The 20737-nt window shown below is 43.2% G+C and overlaps 1 protein-coding gene across 1 annotated transcript in view; it reads left to right on the forward strand.

Annotated features, from left to right (window-relative positions):
- The window catches only part of VPS13C (vacuolar protein sorting 13 homolog C), a 2873871-nt gene that overhangs the window by 733772 nt on the left and 2119362 nt on the right, over nucleotides 1-20737 (forward strand). The window contains exon 23 of the mRNA XM_085648297.1: nucleotides 15321-15453. Coding sequence (XP_085504423.1) covers nucleotides 15321-15453 — 133 coding nt within the window. The remainder of the gene's footprint in view (nucleotides 1-15320; nucleotides 15454-20737) is intronic.

Raw genomic sequence — 20737 nt, forward strand, 5'->3', positions numbered from 1 at the left:
TAAGGGTACAGGATGATTTTGCAACAAGGCTTCTTTCTGCTCTTCAGTTTGTTCTTTCTGCACTTTATCCTTCTTCCTGCACTTTTCTTTGTCTTTGAGGACTTCTGTTGCTTCTTTCTGCATTTCTTTTTTTTCCTTTCTGAGCGTTTTTTCTTCTTTCTTCACATGTTCTATCTCTGTAGGCTTAGTTAGAAATTAGCATTTAAAAAACCTTTGATATTCACTGAAAAAACCATAGATTTCAGGGGCGTTATAGTTAGATGGACTTTTCACTCGTACAAAACCATTGAAATTCCCCCGTTCTGGTTAGTTCACTCAGCTAACTATAACTCGTGCGCCCGCAATGCACTGCTGAGGACGTCACATATTACATCACTCATGACATGGTCAGTGACATCACTCATGACATCACTGATGACATCATCCTTGTGATAGAGTAGCAGACCTCCTCTCCCCCTAATATAACCTTTGATACACACATTCAAAAATAGAAACTAAAATTTTCAAAACAATGGACATACCAATACCAGTTACAACAACCTATTCAGTAATTCTAAGATCCACATACACATCCACTTATTCACCAATAGTCCTATACAGTCACTCATACATGTACTCACTCATCATATGTACTCATACACCTATACATCCTGTTACACAACGCCAGTCATCCATAGTTACTCACACACAGTCACTCATGCTAATAAAGAATCAAACATCCATTTACTTGCATATACAGTTATACGTTCACCACCACACTTCTACAGAAACTTACACATACTTAGTCTTTTAAACAATCACTTATAGAAACACATACTTATTCATACAGGAACTCTTTCAATCTCTCACTCTCATATATGAACACTTATATACACCAATAGTCACATATACTAGTTTAAAACATATGTAGTTACTCATAAAGACGCTATTGAGACAGTCATTCACTCACTAACACACCCATGCACACACCCATCCACCAATACAGTCCTGCACACATGCTGTCTTCAACATGTAGCTACTCACCAACCCATGCAGCCACATATACACAAAGTGAGAGACTGATACAGATATTTACATATTTAAACATTACTCACTAAGCCATGTATTCACTAAGATACACTTAATCAGTCAGTTATACAATCAATTTTTCAAAAACAAATCATCCATTTAGACACTTATATACCCATTTATTTTTCCATCGATCTTGAGATATACATATATAAAACATATGTAATTTTCTGAAAAACACACATTCACTGGATATCATGAGTGATGTCATCAGTGATTTCATTTGAGATGTCATGAGTGATGTCACAGACCATGTCATGAGTGATGTAATATGTGACATCATCAGCAGTGCATTGCGGGCGCGCGAGTTATAGTTAGCTGAACTAACTATAACGGGGGAATTTCAATGGTTTTGTATGAGTGAAAAGTCCAGCTAACTATAACGCCCCTGAAACCTATGGTTTTTTTCTGTGAATATATATATATATATATCTGTTTATTATGCAACACTCACTAACACGTTGGTATATCTCCTACCTGGAGATCTCAACACAATAATACTGTAATTGGTAAGTAAGCACAAACTACAGTGGTGTCCAGAAGGAGGCCAAACCATATATTAAGAAAGTGGCATGCGAACTGCGACCGAAGTCAGGACTAGGACCAGGAGACTCAGAGGAGCTGGAGACACAAGGAACCACCCAAGGTAAGTACCCAGGAACCCCATGGAGGCTGTGTGCAGAGTGTAAACACAGCTTTGTGTCCATTAGAAGTCAATAGGGAAGTTGCGGTTGCAGGTTGGAAGAAAGTGGACCCTTCGCAATGGACCCTGAAGAAACCCAGTGGAAGACAGAAGGTTGGAGAGTCACTCCAAACATGGATACCCTAGGAGCAGCAGTGAAGCTAGGTGCAGAGGCCGGAGTGATGTCAGAAACCGCCTTCGGCCACAATTGAGGATTTCAGGAAAGATGCTGCTGGAGAAGACAGTGCAAGAGTGCAGTGGAATCCAAGGTTGGATTCTTGATGTGAAGGACCTGTAAGCAGAGGGGACAGTGTCTATGCCACTTGGAGGTGACCAGGAGGCATGGAAGAACAATGCTCACCCATGACTGACAGTTAAAGTCAGTTGACAGTGACCTTGTCTTTGCAGCTGTGAGGACCAGGTGACACTGAGGAAGTCCAGGAGCCGGGCATGAGTTGTCCCACGTCGGAAGTCGAGAACCAGGAGGTCAGTGTCTGGCGGGATCACCAACAAGCTTTGGCAGCTGCAACAGGTTTGGAAAGCGAAGAAGGAGCAACACTGAGATAAGCAGTTAGAGTGGCCCCGAGCTCACAGCGGAGCCTACTGAGGTAGAAGAAGACTCTAAAGAGGACCCACAGGTCAAAGGCACAGCAGTGGCAAGAGTAGCTCGAGCAGTGAAGACGCTGTACTTGTCAGGAAGAGATGCTGGAGGCTGGAGCTTCTTGTAGCCTGAAGATATCTGGAGTGCAAAGCCAACAAGCCTTGGCAACGGTAAGTCCACTCGGAACATAGGGGTTCAGTCCCAGTGGTTCTGACGAGGGATTCTGGCCTCAAAATTGCAGAGAGGATAGGTCAGGCCTCAAGGGAGTTGCAGAACTGCCACCTGTGTTGCTGACCTTTTCGAAGTCCATGGGACGTCGGGAGCAGCAGACCCATCAGCATTGTTGCGGGGCCTGCAGATGCGGGGAGTGACACCTTCACTCCAAGGGAGATTACTTTGAGTGTCCTTGATGCGCACAAGTCTGTTGAAGATCCTGGAAGAAGCACAGATGACGAAGCCGACTTGCAGAACAGCGATATCAGGAGCAGCAGGAGACTTCCTTGATGCAGTCTTGGTTCCAGGCGAAGTCCAAGTTTCCAGACGGTTGAAGAGTGATTTAGTTTCAGGCGTGTTTCTTGCCCCACGGCGAATCTGAAGACCCACCCACAGGTAAGCCCTTAACCCTAAAAAAGGGGTTAGGATGACTCAGGGGTCCCTACCAGAGGGGGGCTAGACAGAGGGGAGGATACTCCCATGCCCTTCGTCCAGTTTCACGTCAAAGCGGGAGCCAAAGGCTCCATGAATTGGTTCAAACTGGAGTATGCAAGGAGGGCACCAAACTGTAACATTCAAAGCAGTCTGGCTGCACTGGCAAGCACCTCTAGTCCAATGCACTAAGTCCTGTCTGGGGAGGTCGTCACGCTTCCTGCGACAGGAAACCTGTTGTTCGACCTTCCCCTGCGCGAGCTTGACTCAGCAGCAGAAGGGCAGCATTGTGCCTGTTGGTTAGCAGCAGCACTAGCTTGCTGTCAGACCCTGAAAGGCTGTAACTGGGAGTACAGGAGAGTACCCTTAGGCAGCCCCCCAGTACATGGGATCATGGTGGCTCAGGTGTCATGCTCTACAAAGCAATCTTCAGGCTCTTTTCCATCCACACCTGGGATAGGGATTAAAAAAAGGAGCAGTCTGCAAAAGAGGCATATCCATCAGCCAGTATGGCTTTAAAGTCAACAAATGCAACGTGCCTGCTGGGAAGCTACAGCCATGCATTGATGGATTCGGCTAAGGAAGTGATCCCTAAACTCCCAGAGGATGTCCAGGGCCACTTTGCGGAGGTGATGTCAGACACTCAAGCTACGGCCCGTCAGGTTATTCAATCTGGACTTGACACGGCTGACTCTGTTGCTAGGGTGATGGGTTCCTCAGTGGCAACTAGGAGACATGCCTGGCTGAGAGGGTCAGGTTTCTCTCCGAATGTTCAGGCCGCATTTTTGGATTTACCTTTTGATGGCTCTAGACTTTTCGGGACCAAGGCGGACTCAGCGCTACAGTGCTTTAGAGACAGTAGAGCCACTGCTAGATCACTAGGTCTGCAATCTCAACCTAGGGGCTTTGGTTACCGAAGATTTTGGGGCTTGTAAAGACTACTGCATTTCGGGCCCGGCAGCAGCAGCAACAACGGGTGAACCTACTGTATAGAGCATACAGAGGGAAAGTAGAGGTTGTCTGCGAGGCTCTGTTCGCCAACAAGTGTCCTCCTGCACCTCTTCCTCTCCTGTTCCCCCAACTGGCTCCGCAGGAAAGCAGCTCTAGATTCCCCTATCTTAGAGTGTGTTGGACCCGTGGGAGGTCGGGTGTCTCATTTTCTATGAAATTGTAAATCTGTTACAACAGATCTCTGGGTTTTGAATCTCGTAGAAAATGGTTACGCCGTTCCTTCCCAGGAGTTTCCCCCCTCCTTTCCGACCTTGTCAGGGTCATTGTTCGGAGGACCATCTGTTGCTTCTGCAGCAGAAGGTTCTATCTTTGCTACAGAAAGGTGTGATAGAGGTGGTTCTGGAGCAGGAAAGGGGTTAGGGATGCTACTCCCGGTTCTTCCTGATCCCCCAAAAAGGACAGACGATTGATACCGATCCTCAACCTCAAGATCTTGAATTTTTACCTCAATCAGGAGAAATTCGAGATGTTGATCCTAGCTCAGGTTCCTCTGCCACTTCAGCAGGAAGACTGGATGGTGTTCATCGATTTACAGGATGCGTATTTTCACATTCCCATCCTGAAGTTGCATCAGAAGTATCTCTGTTTTACGGTAAGATCTAAACTTTACCAAGTTGCTGTTCTTCCGTTCGATCTTACATCCGCACCACGGGCCTTCACAAAGGGGATGGCAGTGTTAGTGGCACATCTCAGGAGGTCTGGGATTCCTGCTTGCCCCTATCTGGATGACTGTCTACTCAAAGCAAAGTTGTCAGAGATGATGCTACATCATCTGCAAGTGAGAACGCGGCTATTGCTCGACTTGGGTTTTTTGATAAATGTACCCAAATCTCACCTAGTGCCCTCTCAGCGCAACCTCAGCACAACCTGTTCATAGGACACTACTATGAGGATTAGAGACAACTAGGTTATGATTCCAATGCTTCAAGATGGAGCGGCTGTTCCAGTCCTGAAGGTTCTATGCTTCGTCAGTCTGTTTGCTTCCTGCTTACTGTTGGCCAACCATGCATGCTGGCTCATGGGGGCACTCCAGTGGTACCTCTACAGGCTGTGGTACCTCTGCAGGCAGTGGTTTCAACACAACGGAGATCTCAGGGAGGTGGTGAGAATCTCCAGAGACACTGCAGCAGAGCTGTCATGGTGGGGTGTTCCAGGCAATCTGTCTCAAGGGAAGCGATTTCAACCTCCTTCTCTGGTGGGCACAGTATTAACAAATGCCTCCACTCTGTGGTGGGGACCTCATCTGGAGGATCTGGAGGTCAAGGGCCTTTGGTCTCCAGAAGAAAGATTGTTTCACATCAATCTTCTAGATAGAACTGCATGTGATACGTTTGGCTATCAAGGCCTTACTTCCCTCCCTTCCTGGTCAGTCAGTTCAGGTCCTGACGGACAACACTACTGCGATGTAGTACATCAACAAACAGGGAGGAGTAGGGTTGTATCGTCTCTGCAGAGAGGCTCTACGATTCTGGTCCTGGGTTCAGGACCATCCTATTTGTGTAATTACAAATCATCTCGCTGGGGTGCTGAATGTATGTGCAGACAGTCTCAGTCTGCAATCCTTGGCCATTCACGAGTGGTGTCTTCATCAGGAGGTGGTCCATCACATTTTCAGTATGTGGGGGTTTCCTCGGTTGGACTTATTTGCCACTCGCAAGAATGCACACTGCCCCTCTTTCTGCAGTCTTCAGTATCCGATGCAGGGAGCATTGGGGGACATGTTTCAGTTGGATTGGGGCTCTCGGCTTCTCTACGCGTTCCCTCCCAAACCCTTGATTCCTTGGGTTCAGAGGAAGGTTTGCCCATCCTGGGCCCGAGTCATATTGATCGTCCTGGATTGGCCAAGAAGTGTGTATCACTCAGACCTACTTCATCTCTCATCGCACCCTCCGCTCTGTCTCACTTTCAGGGCAGACCTCCTTTCACAGTCGCAGGGGCAGGTTCTACACCCCTCACCCCCTCCAGAGCCTGCACCTTCATGCCTGGAGAGTGAACGGTGACCTGAGTTCTTTCTCTCTCCCACTGGATGTGGTGGATGTTATATTAGCGGCTAGGATACACTCCACCAAATCTGTTTATTCTGGTAGGTGGTCCTGGTTCATTAAATGGTGTGGAGAGAGATCAATTGATCCTTTGCAGGCCCATTTATCCGATATTCTGAGTTTCGCTCTTTCCTTGGCTCAACAGGGTTATGCAGTAGCAACTGTCAAAGGCTACTTGTCTGCCTTGTCAGCCTTTCTTTGCTTACCAGACCAGCCCTTGTTGTTTAAGTCTCCCATAGTCAAGAAGTTCATTAAGGGTCTCACTAACAGGTTTCTTCCCACTCCATTTATAATGCCTCAATGGGATTCAAATTTCTTACTTTCCTGATGGGGTCCCCCATTGAGCCTCTGCATAGTTGTTCATTGAGTCTTCTCTCATTCAATACAATTTTTCTTATTGTGATTACCTCTGTCAGGAGGTTTAGTGAACTACAGGCTCTTAGTTCTAAGTCTTCTTTTACCTCTGTTCATACAGATAAGATAGTTCTTAGGACCAGAGCTGCTTTCCTGCCTAAGGTGGTCACTCTCTTCCACTTAGGACAATCTATCACTTTACCCACTTTATATCCTCCCCCCTCACCCTTCTAAGGAGGAGGAGAGACTTCATCTCCTTGACCTGAAGAGGGCAGTCCTCTTCTACCTGGACAGGTCTAAAGACTTCAGGCTGGACGACCAACACTTTGTTGGTTATGTGGGGAAAATGAAGGGCATGGCTCTTCACAAGAGAACGTTGTCCAGGTGTATCATTCTCTGCATCAAGATCTGCTACGCCTTGGCCAAGAAGGAGCCTCCTGTAGGTATTCAAGCTCATTCAACCAGAGCTAAGTCTTCTTCTTCGGCTTTGGCTCGAGGTGTCCCTGTTGTAGATATCTGCAAGCCTCCCTCCACACTTTTACGAAGCATTACTGCTTAGACTGAGAGGTTCAGAGGGACGTCCACTTTGGACATTCTGTGTTGCAGGATTCTTTAATCTATGCAGGCATGCACCCACCTCCGGGAGCGGGACTACTTGGGGATTCAATTCAAAAGGTGAGCAATCCACTGGCAGATGTATCCATCAGAAGAATAAGTTACTTACCTTCGGTAACGCTTTTTCTGGTGGATACAGTATCTGCCTGTGGATTCCTCACTGACCCACCCGCCTTCCCGTTGCCGGTCTGTTTATACCTAAAAATAATTGACATATGATTCATGTATGTTATTATGAAATATTTGAAATGTGATGGTTGTCATTACAAAATGTCTATGTTTTAGAATTTCCAGTTTCTTTCTTGATTTTGTATACTGAGTATACTTGTGGAAATGTTGTCGGTTCACCTGTTCACCTCGAAGGCACAGTAAAAATAGATGGAACTGACGTCAGCATGCTGACGAGGTCTTCTTATGGCTCCAAAGACGTCATGTGGAGTCGTGAGCGGAGCCGTTCCCTTGTTACGTCCTCGTCAAACATGGGAAAGCTTTGAAAAAGGTTTCTGTGGAATACTACGCAAGGGGTAATTCAAAAGAGGAGGAATACACAGGCAGATACTGTGTCCCACCAGAAAAAGCCTTACCGAAGGCAAGTAACTTGTTCATATGTGTAATGCTACATCGCATGAACAGGGCGTATGTATAGCCTATGCGGATGTACCCTTACTTCTTATGTTGCATTTTCATCTTAACTTAGTTGCTTTGTATGCACTAGCTCTTCTATCCCCCCCATGGGTTCTTCACGTTGAATGATTCCATTGGTGTCTTTCTGTCTCTGGGGCTTTTTTCTTAACACAAGCGTTGCTCTTGTCAATAATTGTTCTTGTCTTCTCAGTTTTTTCAATGGTTGCATGAATCCATGCTTTTTACCGTGGATCTATTCTAGGATTCCTTTCTCAGTGTCTTCACCACACGTTTGCCTCTAATGCATTTGCTATTGCTTCTGGCACTCCGAGCCCCAGCTGCCCATGCATTCGGTTCGTGGGTCCATTTTAGATTGTTTTGCGGAGTATGTATGACTGACATACTGATTTTCTAAGGCAATACCCTATAGATTATTGGCATTGGCTGCTGCATTTGGGGTCCCAAGTCATGACCAACCATGGGTCGGGTTCCACCTATGGAGCGACCTAGTATTGTATTTCTATGGAATATTGTCTATGGATACATTTCTGTTCCCCTGCCTTGGGTCACTCTTTTCTCATGTTTTTCTCTGTTTGTATGATTTTTCATTGTCTGTGGTTTTTGCCCCAGTTCTTAGGGTGAAGTGTATACTCATTCTCACCTACCTTCCTAAGAGCTACTGGTCTTGTCTGTCTTATTATAAACCAGCTAGTTCTATTCGGGGATATTTTGTGTGATCTGTTCGCAGACCCTCCTCTGGGGATGGTATTGCTTGGGTATCTAGGTGAGGAATCTGCGGCTAGGTGTCTCTATCAGATGAACTAGTTACTTGCTCTCGGTAATGCCTTATCTGGTAGAAACCTAGTCTAGCCGCAGATTCCATACTGACCCACCTTGCCTCTTCGTCATTTGATCGGTCTCCATCTCGCTTAAAATATCCCTTTCTTGGTATTTGCATACCATGCCTTTCGATGTCACAATTGTTCATTCAAAGAGATATTCATCTTTTATTGCACACTGTTTCCATGGCAAGTTTCTATAATGGCTCTGTGTTTTTGGCGCAGCAAATAGTCATAGAAGAAACTGACATCAGCGCTTCGGGGTCAGGCTCATGTGGACTCTGGTGATGTTGCATATGTGGACGACGTCAGTATGGAGTCGTACGACACCCTATACCATCGCGCCAGGGTCCTACTGAAAATATTTCAGGATCCAATCTGGCACCTGGGGAGAATTCCAAGTTGAGCAATCTGTGGCTAGACTATGTCTCTACACACAAAAAATGGTGGAGTGTACTCATCAGTTCTGTTCATCATACTCAGCGGAGTAGCTATCTTGGTTCATGCTCCGTCCGTGCTGTGTACATATGTCCCAAAAAGGAATCCTGTTAGGTCCCTCAACAAGTTGCACAGCCCATTATATATGCATAATTTCAATAATTGTATTGTACTTTAGTTCCACTAGTATTCCATATGTAATCCAATGATTTTTCAAGTTTTCTCTTTCCATTTTCATTCGTCAATTTTATCCATGTGGTGTCGGATGGTGGCGGGCGCTGTGCCAACAATACCGGCTTCTTTGGGCTCTCCTGATGTTTTCAGCCCTTTTCTACGGGAATGTACAGTTTAGAAACTGAAGAGAAGAATGTTGGGGGTCGAAAACACTTTGCATGTTGTTGTCCAGCCTCCTGTGGTTGGGAATTGGCTGACTGAACTGGGGGAAGTTAGTGCATTAGAGCCCTCCCCAGTTTCTGATTTACTTTCGGCACCTGGTATGGCAACAGAGGAAAGTGACTAGTTGGCTGAAGTATTGGAAAGGGCATCTGTGATGTTGGATTGTCTATTTCTCTTAGTGGAGTTATCCATGGATCCCTTGGTGAATATTCTTCATCAAGGCGAGACAGGGGTGGAACCCGTGCTCCCTTTTAATGAGTCTCTGTTTGATCTTCTTTTAGGAGCTAGGGGCAAAGCCCTTGTTAGGAGCTCCAGTTGACTGAGCTGTGGCCCATAGGCATCGTCCTGCCCCTGGAGACCCTCAATGTATCCTGCGTCATCCTACTACAAAAGGACTGGGTGGTTCAAGCTGCTAAAGCTTCTAAAGCTTCTTCGGTCTCTAATAACCTTCCATCAGGCCAGATGGTTAGAGAGTTGTGGGAGAAATATATTTTCATCTGTAAGCTCTGCTTCGAGATCTCTTAACACTACTTGTATTATAGGTAGGTTTTCGCATGCCTTATAGGATTCCGTGGCGCAGAGGCTGCCTTCTCTATCAGCGGATGCCAAGAATGAGTTATTGCAGGTGGTGCAGGATGGCCAGGAGGCAGCAAGATTCACTATCAAATGTAGTATGAACACCACAGATTCTGTGGGTAGAGCTATGGCTCAGCCTTTTGCTCTTCGCAGGCATGCCCGGCTTTGTCAGTCTGGATTTCCAGAACCTGTGCAGGAGAGCCTTAAAGATATGCCATTCGATGGTGTCCACTTATTTGGTGGACAAGCTGATTCAGCCTTAAGGCTGATCTGACAAGTCCACTTGAGTTTGTAGTTGATCTTGTATAGAGAGGTATCTACACAACTGAGTTATGTTGTGTTTCAACCAAATTGATACCTAGTGTTTTTTAATCCCATTCTCTTGAGATTACAGAAGTTATATTCCACAATAAGTGTTTTTCTAGTTTATTCTGCTAGCTGCAGAAGTGCTGGACTCTGTCCTTGAACAGTTTTTCAGTGGTTAGTTTGTGCTATATTGTTTATCTGAGCCCTGGTATACAGGCCTTACAGTTTGAGTTACTCTGGAGAACAGTTTAGGCTATGCCCTATGTGGGGTATTGTCCTTATGCTGTTGTGAGCATCTTCAAATGGGTATATATCACTTAAAAAACCATAGGTTTCACACATGTTATAGTTAGCTGGACATTTCACTCGTGAAAAACCATTGAAATTCCCCCGTTATAGTTGGTGCAGGCAACTATAACTCACGCGACCGCAATCCTCTGCTGATTACGTCAGATATTACATCACTGTATTTAGACACTTATTTACCCATGTCTTCTTCCATTAATTTTTAGCTATATTACAAATATTATTTTTTCAGAAAGACACATATGTCATCAGTGATGTAATATCTGAGTAGTCCTCACCTTCTATGGTTTACAGGTGTTGTTCAATGGCTCCGCCAGCTGTTCTGGGTTCACAGGTTTGAACATGCTTTTTGGACTTGAGTATATAACCAAATGGTTAAAGTCTTATCACCATGATAGTATCTTTCTGATGATTTTATTGTCTTATAATTGTCGTTACTGTGGTTAGGTCCACAGTTATTGTGAGGTGAGATCTTCTAGAGATGTTTGATTTTTCTGACATGGGTAAACTATTCCAATGTTTTAAGTGTCTTGTGACTTTATCGCGGTGTCATCAGTCTTTATCAAAGTCCAGAGACTGGTCGAGGAGCCCTTTAGGTGAGGAGCTGTCTCTGTTGACGTAGAAGGCGTCTCTGAAGCACCAACAATCGAAATGCAAGTTAGTCTCCGATACCGTCCACCAAACTTTGGTTGCAGAGCATTCACAGGAGTCCACACCGGGCTCCCTAAATATCCTTGTGCCAGGGCAAATCAAGTCCAAATTCAGGAATATTGCGTTTCTCCTGCATAAAGTCCTTGTGCCCCCCTCTGGTGCACATTTGAGGCCCAAGAAGGGAGGGGTGCCCTGACTGCATAATTGCGGGCGGGTTCCATCTCGGTGACAATTGGGTCCTATGAATCCGTTTTTGGATTCAAGGCGGTGCTGGTGTACAGCAGCTTGGGGGTTCAAACCCTCGGCATCGGGTTCGCAGTCAATGATGTCGGCAACGCAGAACCCATTACTTGTTCCATTCTAAGGGAGTAAAGGCTCCAATCCCGTCTCACCTTGGCAAAGAACTCACCTCCATTGTCATACCAGGTGGAGAAAGGGAATATGAAACTGCAGAGGATTCAAGTCCACTAGTCTCGTTCAGTCAGCCAATTTTCTTCCAAAGGAGGCTAGACAGCATTGTCCAAAGCATGCAGAGACCCTATATTCTCCCCTTCACCTGTAAAACTGTGCATTCCTGTAGGAGAAGCAGGTAGCATATGGGCAGATGGAAAGCTGCCTAAAACAGACAGCCCCATCGGCGCCACATCAGACGTGGTTGCGACGTCGTATCGACGTCAAGTCTCTATATGACCTTTTGTTAAGAGCTTGGGCGTAACCAGTATCGGGAGTTCCAGTTGTTCAGGCTATAGTCCATAGCCATTGAATCGCCCCTGGGGACCCAGTTTGTCTTGTGTGACATCCCACCACAGAAGGACTGTTGGTACAGGATGCAACAGCTTCACCGGACCCTAGTATCTTTTACTTGGATTCACGAAATAAAGAGCCCAGATGGCTAGAGCATTGTGGGAGGAATATATTCTCTTTAGTTAGTTCGGCATTGAGGTCGTTAAGCATGGCATGTGTTTTGGGCAGATTATCTCATGCTTTATGGGACTCTGTGGCGCATCTGCTGCCTTCTCTTTAAGAGGAAAACAGAAGTGAACTCTTACAGGTAGTACAAGATGGCCAGCAAGCAGCAAGATTCACCATAATATGTGGTGTGGACACCACCGATTCTTTTGGAAGAGCTATGGCTCAGTCAGTTGTGCTGCACAGACATGCATGACTGCATCAGTTTAGGTTTCCAGAGCCTGTGCAGGATAGCCAGAAAGATATACCGTTTGATGGTGTACATTTATATGGGGATAATGCTAATTCAGCTTTTATGTCAGTTCAGAGCTGGTCGGTGTGACAAAACCAACCTGTGTGGAAACAAGTGTTTAGACATGACTGAGTTGCAATATGTATTTATCTGGTGACAACCAGTGTGGTATTTCTGCTTAATGTAGAGGTTTATGGTTGTTCAGATAACTTGGATGTTCTTTACATGTTTATTCATGCCCTTAGTTACGGTCCTTTAGGATTATAGAAAAATTATAGGCTGCAGAATTCTTTTTAGTAAAGTTATACTCTTTAAAGTATATTCCACCATAAGTCCCTTTCTTGATTATTATTTGCTGCTTGGCGCAGAAGTTGCGACTTTATCCTTCAGCTCAGTCAATGGCAGTTTTTCAGCGGTTCATTTGTGTTAGCTTAATTGAAACCTGATATACAGGTCTTGCAGTTTGCTTGACTCTAAAGAGGTGCTCAAGAGTTGATAACTTTCATGGTATGTACCATACTGTATGTGGAGTATCTTTTGCATGCTGCGGTGAGTGTATGTGTATGTGTGTATGTATGTGTATATATATATATATATTAGAAATGTCCATCAGATGAACAAGTTACTTACCTTCGGCAAAGCATTATCTAGTAGAGACTATATCTATAAAGCAAATTCCTTACAGACCGACCAATGCCTCCCTGCTATGCGGACTCATTTGATAGCGCTAGGATTGCTCCCTTTTCAGGGCCTTAGTTGTGACGCACACACACAAGTCAGTTCACTTCATGGCTCTGTGCTTCTGGCATGGACAAATAAAAAGTAGCTGACATCCGCACGCCTGGGTGTTGCCTATATAGGTGACTGCGACGTCTTAACCGGTGCTAATAATGTCGACTACGTCACGCGAACCCGAACGGAGCCACCCAATGGCACGCAGGTTTACTGCTCACACAAGTTTGTGGATCCAGCCTGACACCTGGGAAATTCAAAGGTAATAAATCTGCAGCCATATATTGTCTCTACCTCATAATGTGTTACCAAAGGTAAGTATCTTGCTCATCATGCCACAGTGGGATCTCAGTCTGGTTCTTACATATCTCAAGTGTGCTCCCTTTGAGCCTTTGCACAATTGTCCCCTCTGCTGCTTACCATCAAGACAGCCTTTCTAATGGCGATAACATCTGCCTGGAGAGTGAGTGAATTGCAGGCTTTGTCATCCAAGCCGCCCTACTCTGACATTCTTGGATGAGGTGGTGCCTCATTTCTTCCATGAGTGGTGACTCCATTCCATCTGGGTCAATCACTCATGCTTCCCACCTTTTTGGCTCCACTGCATCTCTAAGGAAGAGTAGTGTCTCCATCGTCTGGACCCAAAAAGAGTGTTGTCATTCTACCTTGACTGCGCAAACGAGTTCCGGATTGACAAATAACTCTTTGTGGGTACGTGGGAGTGGGAGCTAAAAAAGGTCAGGCAGTGCAGAAGCAAACCATTTCGTGCTGTGTCGTTATCTGCATTAAAATCTGCTATGCCTTGGCTAGGAAGCAGCCTCTGAAGTGCTTGCAAGCCCATTCTACCAGAGGGAAGGCTGTGACCAATGGTGATGGCTCATGGAGTGCTGGTCGTGGACATCTGCCAGGCGGCAACATTGGCTTCATTGCACACGTTTGCGAAAGACTACTGCCTAAACAGTCCAGTTTGTAGAGACCGGCATTTCGCCTGTTCGGTCCTACAGGGCTTTGTAGTCTAGAAAATCTGTCTGCAGCCCGCTGCCAGGAAGTATGGCTTGCGTATCTATCCAAATGTAAGGAATCTGCAGCTAGAAGTCTCTATCAGATGAACACGTTACTTACATTCGGTAATGCACTATCTGGTAGAGACAATATCTAGCTGCAGATTCCTTACAGACCCACCCTGCTCTGTGGACTCATTTATAGGGCTAGGGTTGTTCCCCTTTACAAGACCCGAGTTTTGACACACAATAGTCAGTTCACTTCATGTCTCTGCTCTTCTGTTGTGGAAAAAGTGAAAAGGAACTGACGCTTCGTGCCGCGGTGGGGCCTATCTAGGTGATCGTGATGTCACGACCGATGCCGGTGGACAAGGCCACCCGACGGTGCGCATGGGTACGACTCATGCAAAAAGTTTCCAGTTCCAGTATGGCGCCTAGGAAATTCAAAGGTAAGGAATCAGCAGCTAGATATTGTCTCTACCAGATAATGTGTTACTGAAGGTAAGTAAATGTTCAACGGCACACTGCCTTTGGGACGCCTGTTGGGTCCCTTTTATCTCCAGTGACTTCACCAGGAGTACAGTTGCTGATGTCGACATAGTCAATGCCCTCTGCTGGCGTAAATGAGCTAGTGCAGAATAGTTTCCAGGTCTAGACTGGTGTGGGCGAATGTTCACAAGATGAGGAATATGCTGGTAGGTAAATTACCCACCAGAAAGATCGTTACGGAGGTAAGTAACTTTTTCTTTTAACATCGAAAGGTTTGAGCTAATTATGTTTGCTCTAAAATATTGTTCCGATTGAAGTATCAATGATGAACTTTTACTGGAACTTCCACACATGCACAATCCTTTTCTTTTGTCAGATATTTAAGTTATTTGTTGGACTTTTGATCGAGCCTAACTAGAGACCTCTTTTATTTATTCATCTGTGTTCAATAGACAGCTGTGTAAGGATTTCATGTGAGTATCTTTTCTACATGGGCATAACACGAACATTGAAGGAATTTAATTGTCATTCAACTGCAAGTTATTTTTTAGCTGAATTATCATTAGAAAAGAGGTGTATATAAATATCTATTTGGCATGAATATAAAACTGAAGTAGTCCCTTTCATTGTGTATTGTTTTCGGAACCTATGCATATTAGTGCCTTGATGGTGTGGTTTGATATTGTATGTTTACTTTTATCTGCTCCATCTAGCGAAGTGCTCTTTTGTCTCTTCATTTTCAGTTTGAAAGTATCAGGCGAGCTGCCCCTGCTCCATGTTAGGATTTCTGACCAGAAGATCAAAGGTGTTTTTGAAATACTGAATAGCATTCCAATCCCACAGCGATTAGCTTCACCTGTTACAGACGTTAAAAAGGTAAATCGTGACGTGAGCAAACACATGCAAAACGAATAACTCAACATTCTTTCTAAATTTAAAATGTACCTACCATAAAAAACAGATGCTCACATTCATGTATTTGTAAAAACGATCTATCAAACGATTAACAGCATAAAATTGTCTTTCCGGTATGGTTCTTTTGCTCACTTGCACGAATAATAGCGCACTTTAATTTTAAAATCACTGTTAAATTATGATGTGGAACGTGTCGTGTTACCACACTGTAAACCAGGAGTCTCTTACATTTTAAGTAGTAAGAGCTACTTCTGGTCACTGAAAAGCATCCTGAGCTACCAACAATATGCAGGTGTTGGGTAAAGGTACATAAAGTCCAAGTAATTTAAGCGCTGCCCCTAGATTTAGCGATTCATGCTCCAGTGAGCATACAGCATTGATGCCAAATGTTAACTTATGGGATCCCCAAGGATCAATTTGGTCGTGTTTATGAATCAAGTTGAAAGTCTAATTTAGACTTGAGTTCTCATTGTCATGCAATACATAAGAAGACACTGCTCTCATTTTGAGAGTTACGGCACAAAGGCCGTATAATAATGCATTTTGTGAGGCCCATTCAGACTTCATACTTAACTGCAAGACAAAATATAAAAATTTCTTGGCAGTCACTGGCGCACTGTACAGCTGTCAGACCATAACAACACACAAATTAATGTATGAAGAGATTGTTTTAAGAATCTAGGCGCTTTTCAAACAAAGGAAGAAAGAAAAGAAAAACAGAAATTAATGAATTAATGGAATAGAAGTGAAGGAGCGGAAGAAAGGAAGAGAGGAAGGAGAGGAAGAAATAAAAAAGGAAGTAGATGGACAAAGAAAAACACATTTGAGGAAGAAAAATGAGACAATAGGAAGGAACCAAAAGACAGAGAGAAAGAAAGTAAGGTGAGGAAGAAAAAAATGAGAGCAAGAAGTAAAGACAGAGCCAGTGAAAGACAAAAGGATACAAAAAGAGACAGTAACAGTAAGAAAGGGGATGAAATGATGGAAAGAAAGGGAGGGAGAAAGAGAGAAAGTTGGGGATAGAAAGGTATGGAGTGAGCATGAGAGCGAGAGGAAAGGAGAAAGAGGAGACAAAATTGAAAATAGAAGAGGAAGAAGACATGAGAAATAAAAAAGGAGAGAATGAGAGAAAAAAGGCTTAAGAGAATGAAGAATAACAACAAAAGAGCAAGAATAAGAGAGAAAAGAAAGAAGAAACAAAACAAAAGCTAAATAAAGGAGAAAGAATGATTAGAGGAGAAAGGGAATAGGGAGTAAAAGAGAAACAGGAAGAAGAGAAAGGCAATGAACAATGAAAGTAAAAGGCAGAAGAGCAAGTCAGAAAGAAAATAGAAAGCGGAGGAAAGATAAAAGGAGGGCAAATAAGGTACAAGTCAAGTTTTAAGTTTATTTTAAATTTGATATAAACCTCAACTGGGGTCAACAAATGCACAAACATAGTTTTAAAACATTTATAATGACACTCATTGCATCAGCTGTAAGCATTTCAAAGGATAGAACATTTCATCATAATTTTTGAGACCTATTTAAAATAAAATCCATTTGATATTTATATGGCTAATAACAGATGAATTCATCCGATAGGTTTCCCAGAGCTTAAATAGATCGTTTGAAAAGGCAAGATTGTACTTAAAGGTAATAGTTCATAATATCAGCTTTAAATATTTATCATTTTTAAAACATTATCGTCATGAATTTTAAAACAACTTAAGAAAGCTCTTTAAAAATGTATTAAATTGATAACAAGCGGGTTCATCCAGTGGTGATTTACTGAGCTTAATTAGGTTTTGTATAGACGTAGCATTGCATCTAATACTCATAGGCCTTAAAAACCTCCTCCTAGCTTCAACTAGGGTTGGGTTGGGACAAACAGATAGAACATGAGTTAGATCTTGTATTCCTCCCTTATACAAATCACAAAGCCCAGTTGTATTTTCAGATTTGTTCCACTTTGCTTTATACTCTTACAAAGGGAGGATTTCCAGCCTCAGTAGAAGAATACAGCGCATGACCCTATGAGCTAATGAGAAGTTTGTATATTTCTCTGGGGATTTATAGTCTATAGTTTTTGCGTATTCTTTATAGTTTTTAATTGTGTACAATGCTCTACGTCCAGATCCAAGCTTAATCTTGGGACCATATTTTTTAAAAAGAGCTTCAAAAGTGCCAGTGTCCAGGATTGTAAAAGTGCTACTGTGCAGTGAGACTGATTAAAAGCTATATTAAGATTCCTACTAAAAGTGTATCGTGACGACTCTTCTCTAAAAGTTTCCGATTTTAAAATATGCCTTAAGGAGTCGGAATCAGCATGCAGAAGATAAGACCATCTTAATATATTTGAGATAGCCCTTGCATTTGTGCTGGATAGGGAGATTTCAAGGGGTAATGCTTGAGCCGGGACAGCTACATTTATCAGTTTCCATAAGGACTTTCCTTCTCTTGATTTTGAAGATTTCCAGGTTTTTATGTGTATATACTCTAGACCATACGTTAAGATGGGGGGGGGGGGGATTTTCATACGATAGGCTGCCAACAGAGGTTGGAAATGTCTATTCCCAGAAGAGGAATATAACTTCAGCATTGCTCCTACATGGGCAACTGCCTTTCAACCAATGTGATGTAGATGGGAATAATTCTGTAGAGTTTGGGAGAAAATGCGACCAAGATAAGTATATTCTTTGACAGATTCTAATGGTTTTTCCCCCAATGTCAAATTAAAAGGTCATGGTCGCTTTTTCCCCCTAAAGGGTAAAATGTTTGTTTTTGAAATATTTGGGGTTAAGAAGTTGTCCTCTTCATAGCGACTTAATGCATGAAGTTTTCTTGGAACCTTATCGGTCCAAGGTCTAAAATCCCGATCTCATCCGCCGCGTACTTTAAAATGTGTATGTCAGTCAATGCCCGTTTCGGAGGGAATTTTTTACTTGAATAAAGTGCTCTGGTAAGTTGCTTAAGTAAAAAGAGAATAGCAGGGGAGCAAGGAGACAACCTTGTTTAAGGACGTTTCGTGTGGGAATTTGTCTAGTTGATCCCTTTGCTCCCCCCATTTGACCTCTGCACCATGTTTCTGTATGGAGGGACATAATTATTTTAAGTAGATCTTGAGGGATTCCCATACTCATCAATTTCTTCCAGAGTGTTGGCCTGTCTACCCTATCAAAAGCCGTAGTAAAATCAATAAAAGCACAATATACAATTTGTGATTTTGACACAACATATTTGTCAAGTATCGTTTGTAGAATTGCAATGTTTTCTATTACCGAATGTTGTGGGCGAAATCCTGCCTGGGACATAGGAATTACTCCACTGGAAAAGGCCCAGTCTTTAAGGTGGTCTAAGACACAGGCTACAAAGATCTTTCCCGTTGCGTCGAGTAGGGCTATTTGCCGATAATTCTTTGAATCTGTTCTGGAGCCTTTTTTCAGAATAGGAACCACTAAACTCCCCCGCCATGATTTTGGGATATCTCCTGTTGAAAAACAGTAAAGAAATAGGGGGAATAGAAATTTGCTCCACTCGCTCGGATCTGACTGAAGGACCTTAATCGGGATCTCAGCCGGTCCCATAGCTGCTGTGGATCTTGCAGCCTTTATAAGATAAGCTATTTACTTAGTTGTTGAGGCTATTATATCAGTATTTGTCTGATCCTTTCCTTGAGACTGCTGGTACCATTTTTCCGCCTTCTGTGAATTGGGTTTATACAGATTACAGATGTGTTTTTCCCAGGCCAGTGATGTCACTGGAAGGGCTTGTCTTGTTTTCCTAAAACCCATTTGTTTGACATAAAGGCTCCAAAATGCTTTGCTGTTTTTACTTTTTACTGCCAGTTGTATATCTATCCAGTTTTTATCTTTTTCATCCTGTTGTTTTTTCGCTTTTTTCCGTTGACGTATTTTTTTCAACTTTTTGATTTCTTCCTGTTATATCCCTGAATGGTTCAAAAACTGCAAACTAATCAGGCTATTTAATTTTGCTAATTCATGGTCTTTGTTCTTACCTTTTTGAAGGCTCCTTATCTTTTCCTGCCTGTTAGAATATTCCTGAAGATGTGACTACCATGGTTACTGTCTCTTCATAGTTCATTATCAGGTTTATTTCTTTATTAAGCGGCTCTAAGGGCTTAGCTGAGATTACGATGTTCATTCTCTCTATTGCTTTAGAATTCCAGATGATCCTACAGTTTTTATAATCTACATTGGCATGACCATTCAAGGAACCTAATGACCACGGGGTATTAGATTAGAGTGACATTTCTATTTCCAGAGACAAGGGAGCATGATCACTTTCGTATATACCCTGTACATTCAGTGATTGCCCTTTTTGAAAAAAGTCAATGCTACAGATTACATAGTTTAAGATAAATTAACTATTGGTGCCTGATCTAGTGTATGTGGCTGGGATATCCCCTTCTACTCTACCATTTAAGATTCTTATGTCAATGCAATGAATGGAGTAGAGTAGTAGTTTCCCTTGTTTATTATCTTTTATCTTGGTTGGAAATAGTGGCTTTTGGATAAAACGGGTATCCTATTTTTCGCAATGTTTCTCTTTATCCAGTAATGCGTTAGAGATTTTCCCTTTGAAGTCTCCTGCAAAAATTGCTGGTGGGACCCTTTTTGGGTTGTTATTGTTTCAATTGTCTCAAATATTTTTGTTAACAGAGTCGTATGGGGGGCCCGGTGGTATATAAACATTGAAAATTAGCAAATCCTGGATGATGTGCAAACTTTTGTTTAAATGTTTAAGCCTAATGCACTGAGCATTTTGAAGATGCAAGTCAATATTTTCCCAGTAGATTTCTTCTTTTAGTAAAATTGCAAGGCCTCCTTTTGCATGGTCCCTTTTTATGGCCTCAGCTGCGATGCCAAACACAAAATATTTTTTTTGAGTGAAGGTGTCTACGGACCATGTTTCCTGTAGTAAAAGAATCAATGGTGATTTTTCAAGAATATGGCCTAACTTTTCTTGGCTTTTCCCAGTGATATTCCAGGAGATAACTGTTAAATGTTTGTTAAAAAGGAAGTGTTAGTGGATTACCCTGTTAGTTGCTGTTTAGATTGCTAGAGAACCAGGACCAGGATTTTGTTTTTAGTTGTGACTGAGTTTTTGGAGATGCCTGATTCCAGGTTCGTCGTTCGCCTCGACTGATCGATATTGTTATAGATCCTTCCAGTTTACTTGTTTGAGTTTTTGAGGACCAATCCACATGGTTATGGGGCAGGGAGGGGTAGTTCTTACTCTCGTT

This window comes from Triturus cristatus, chromosome 3_2 (genome assembly GCF_964204655.1).
Source record: "Triturus cristatus chromosome 3_2, aTriCri1.1, whole genome shotgun sequence".
NCBI classification, from domain to species: Eukaryota; Metazoa; Chordata; class Amphibia; order Caudata; family Salamandridae; genus Triturus; species Triturus cristatus.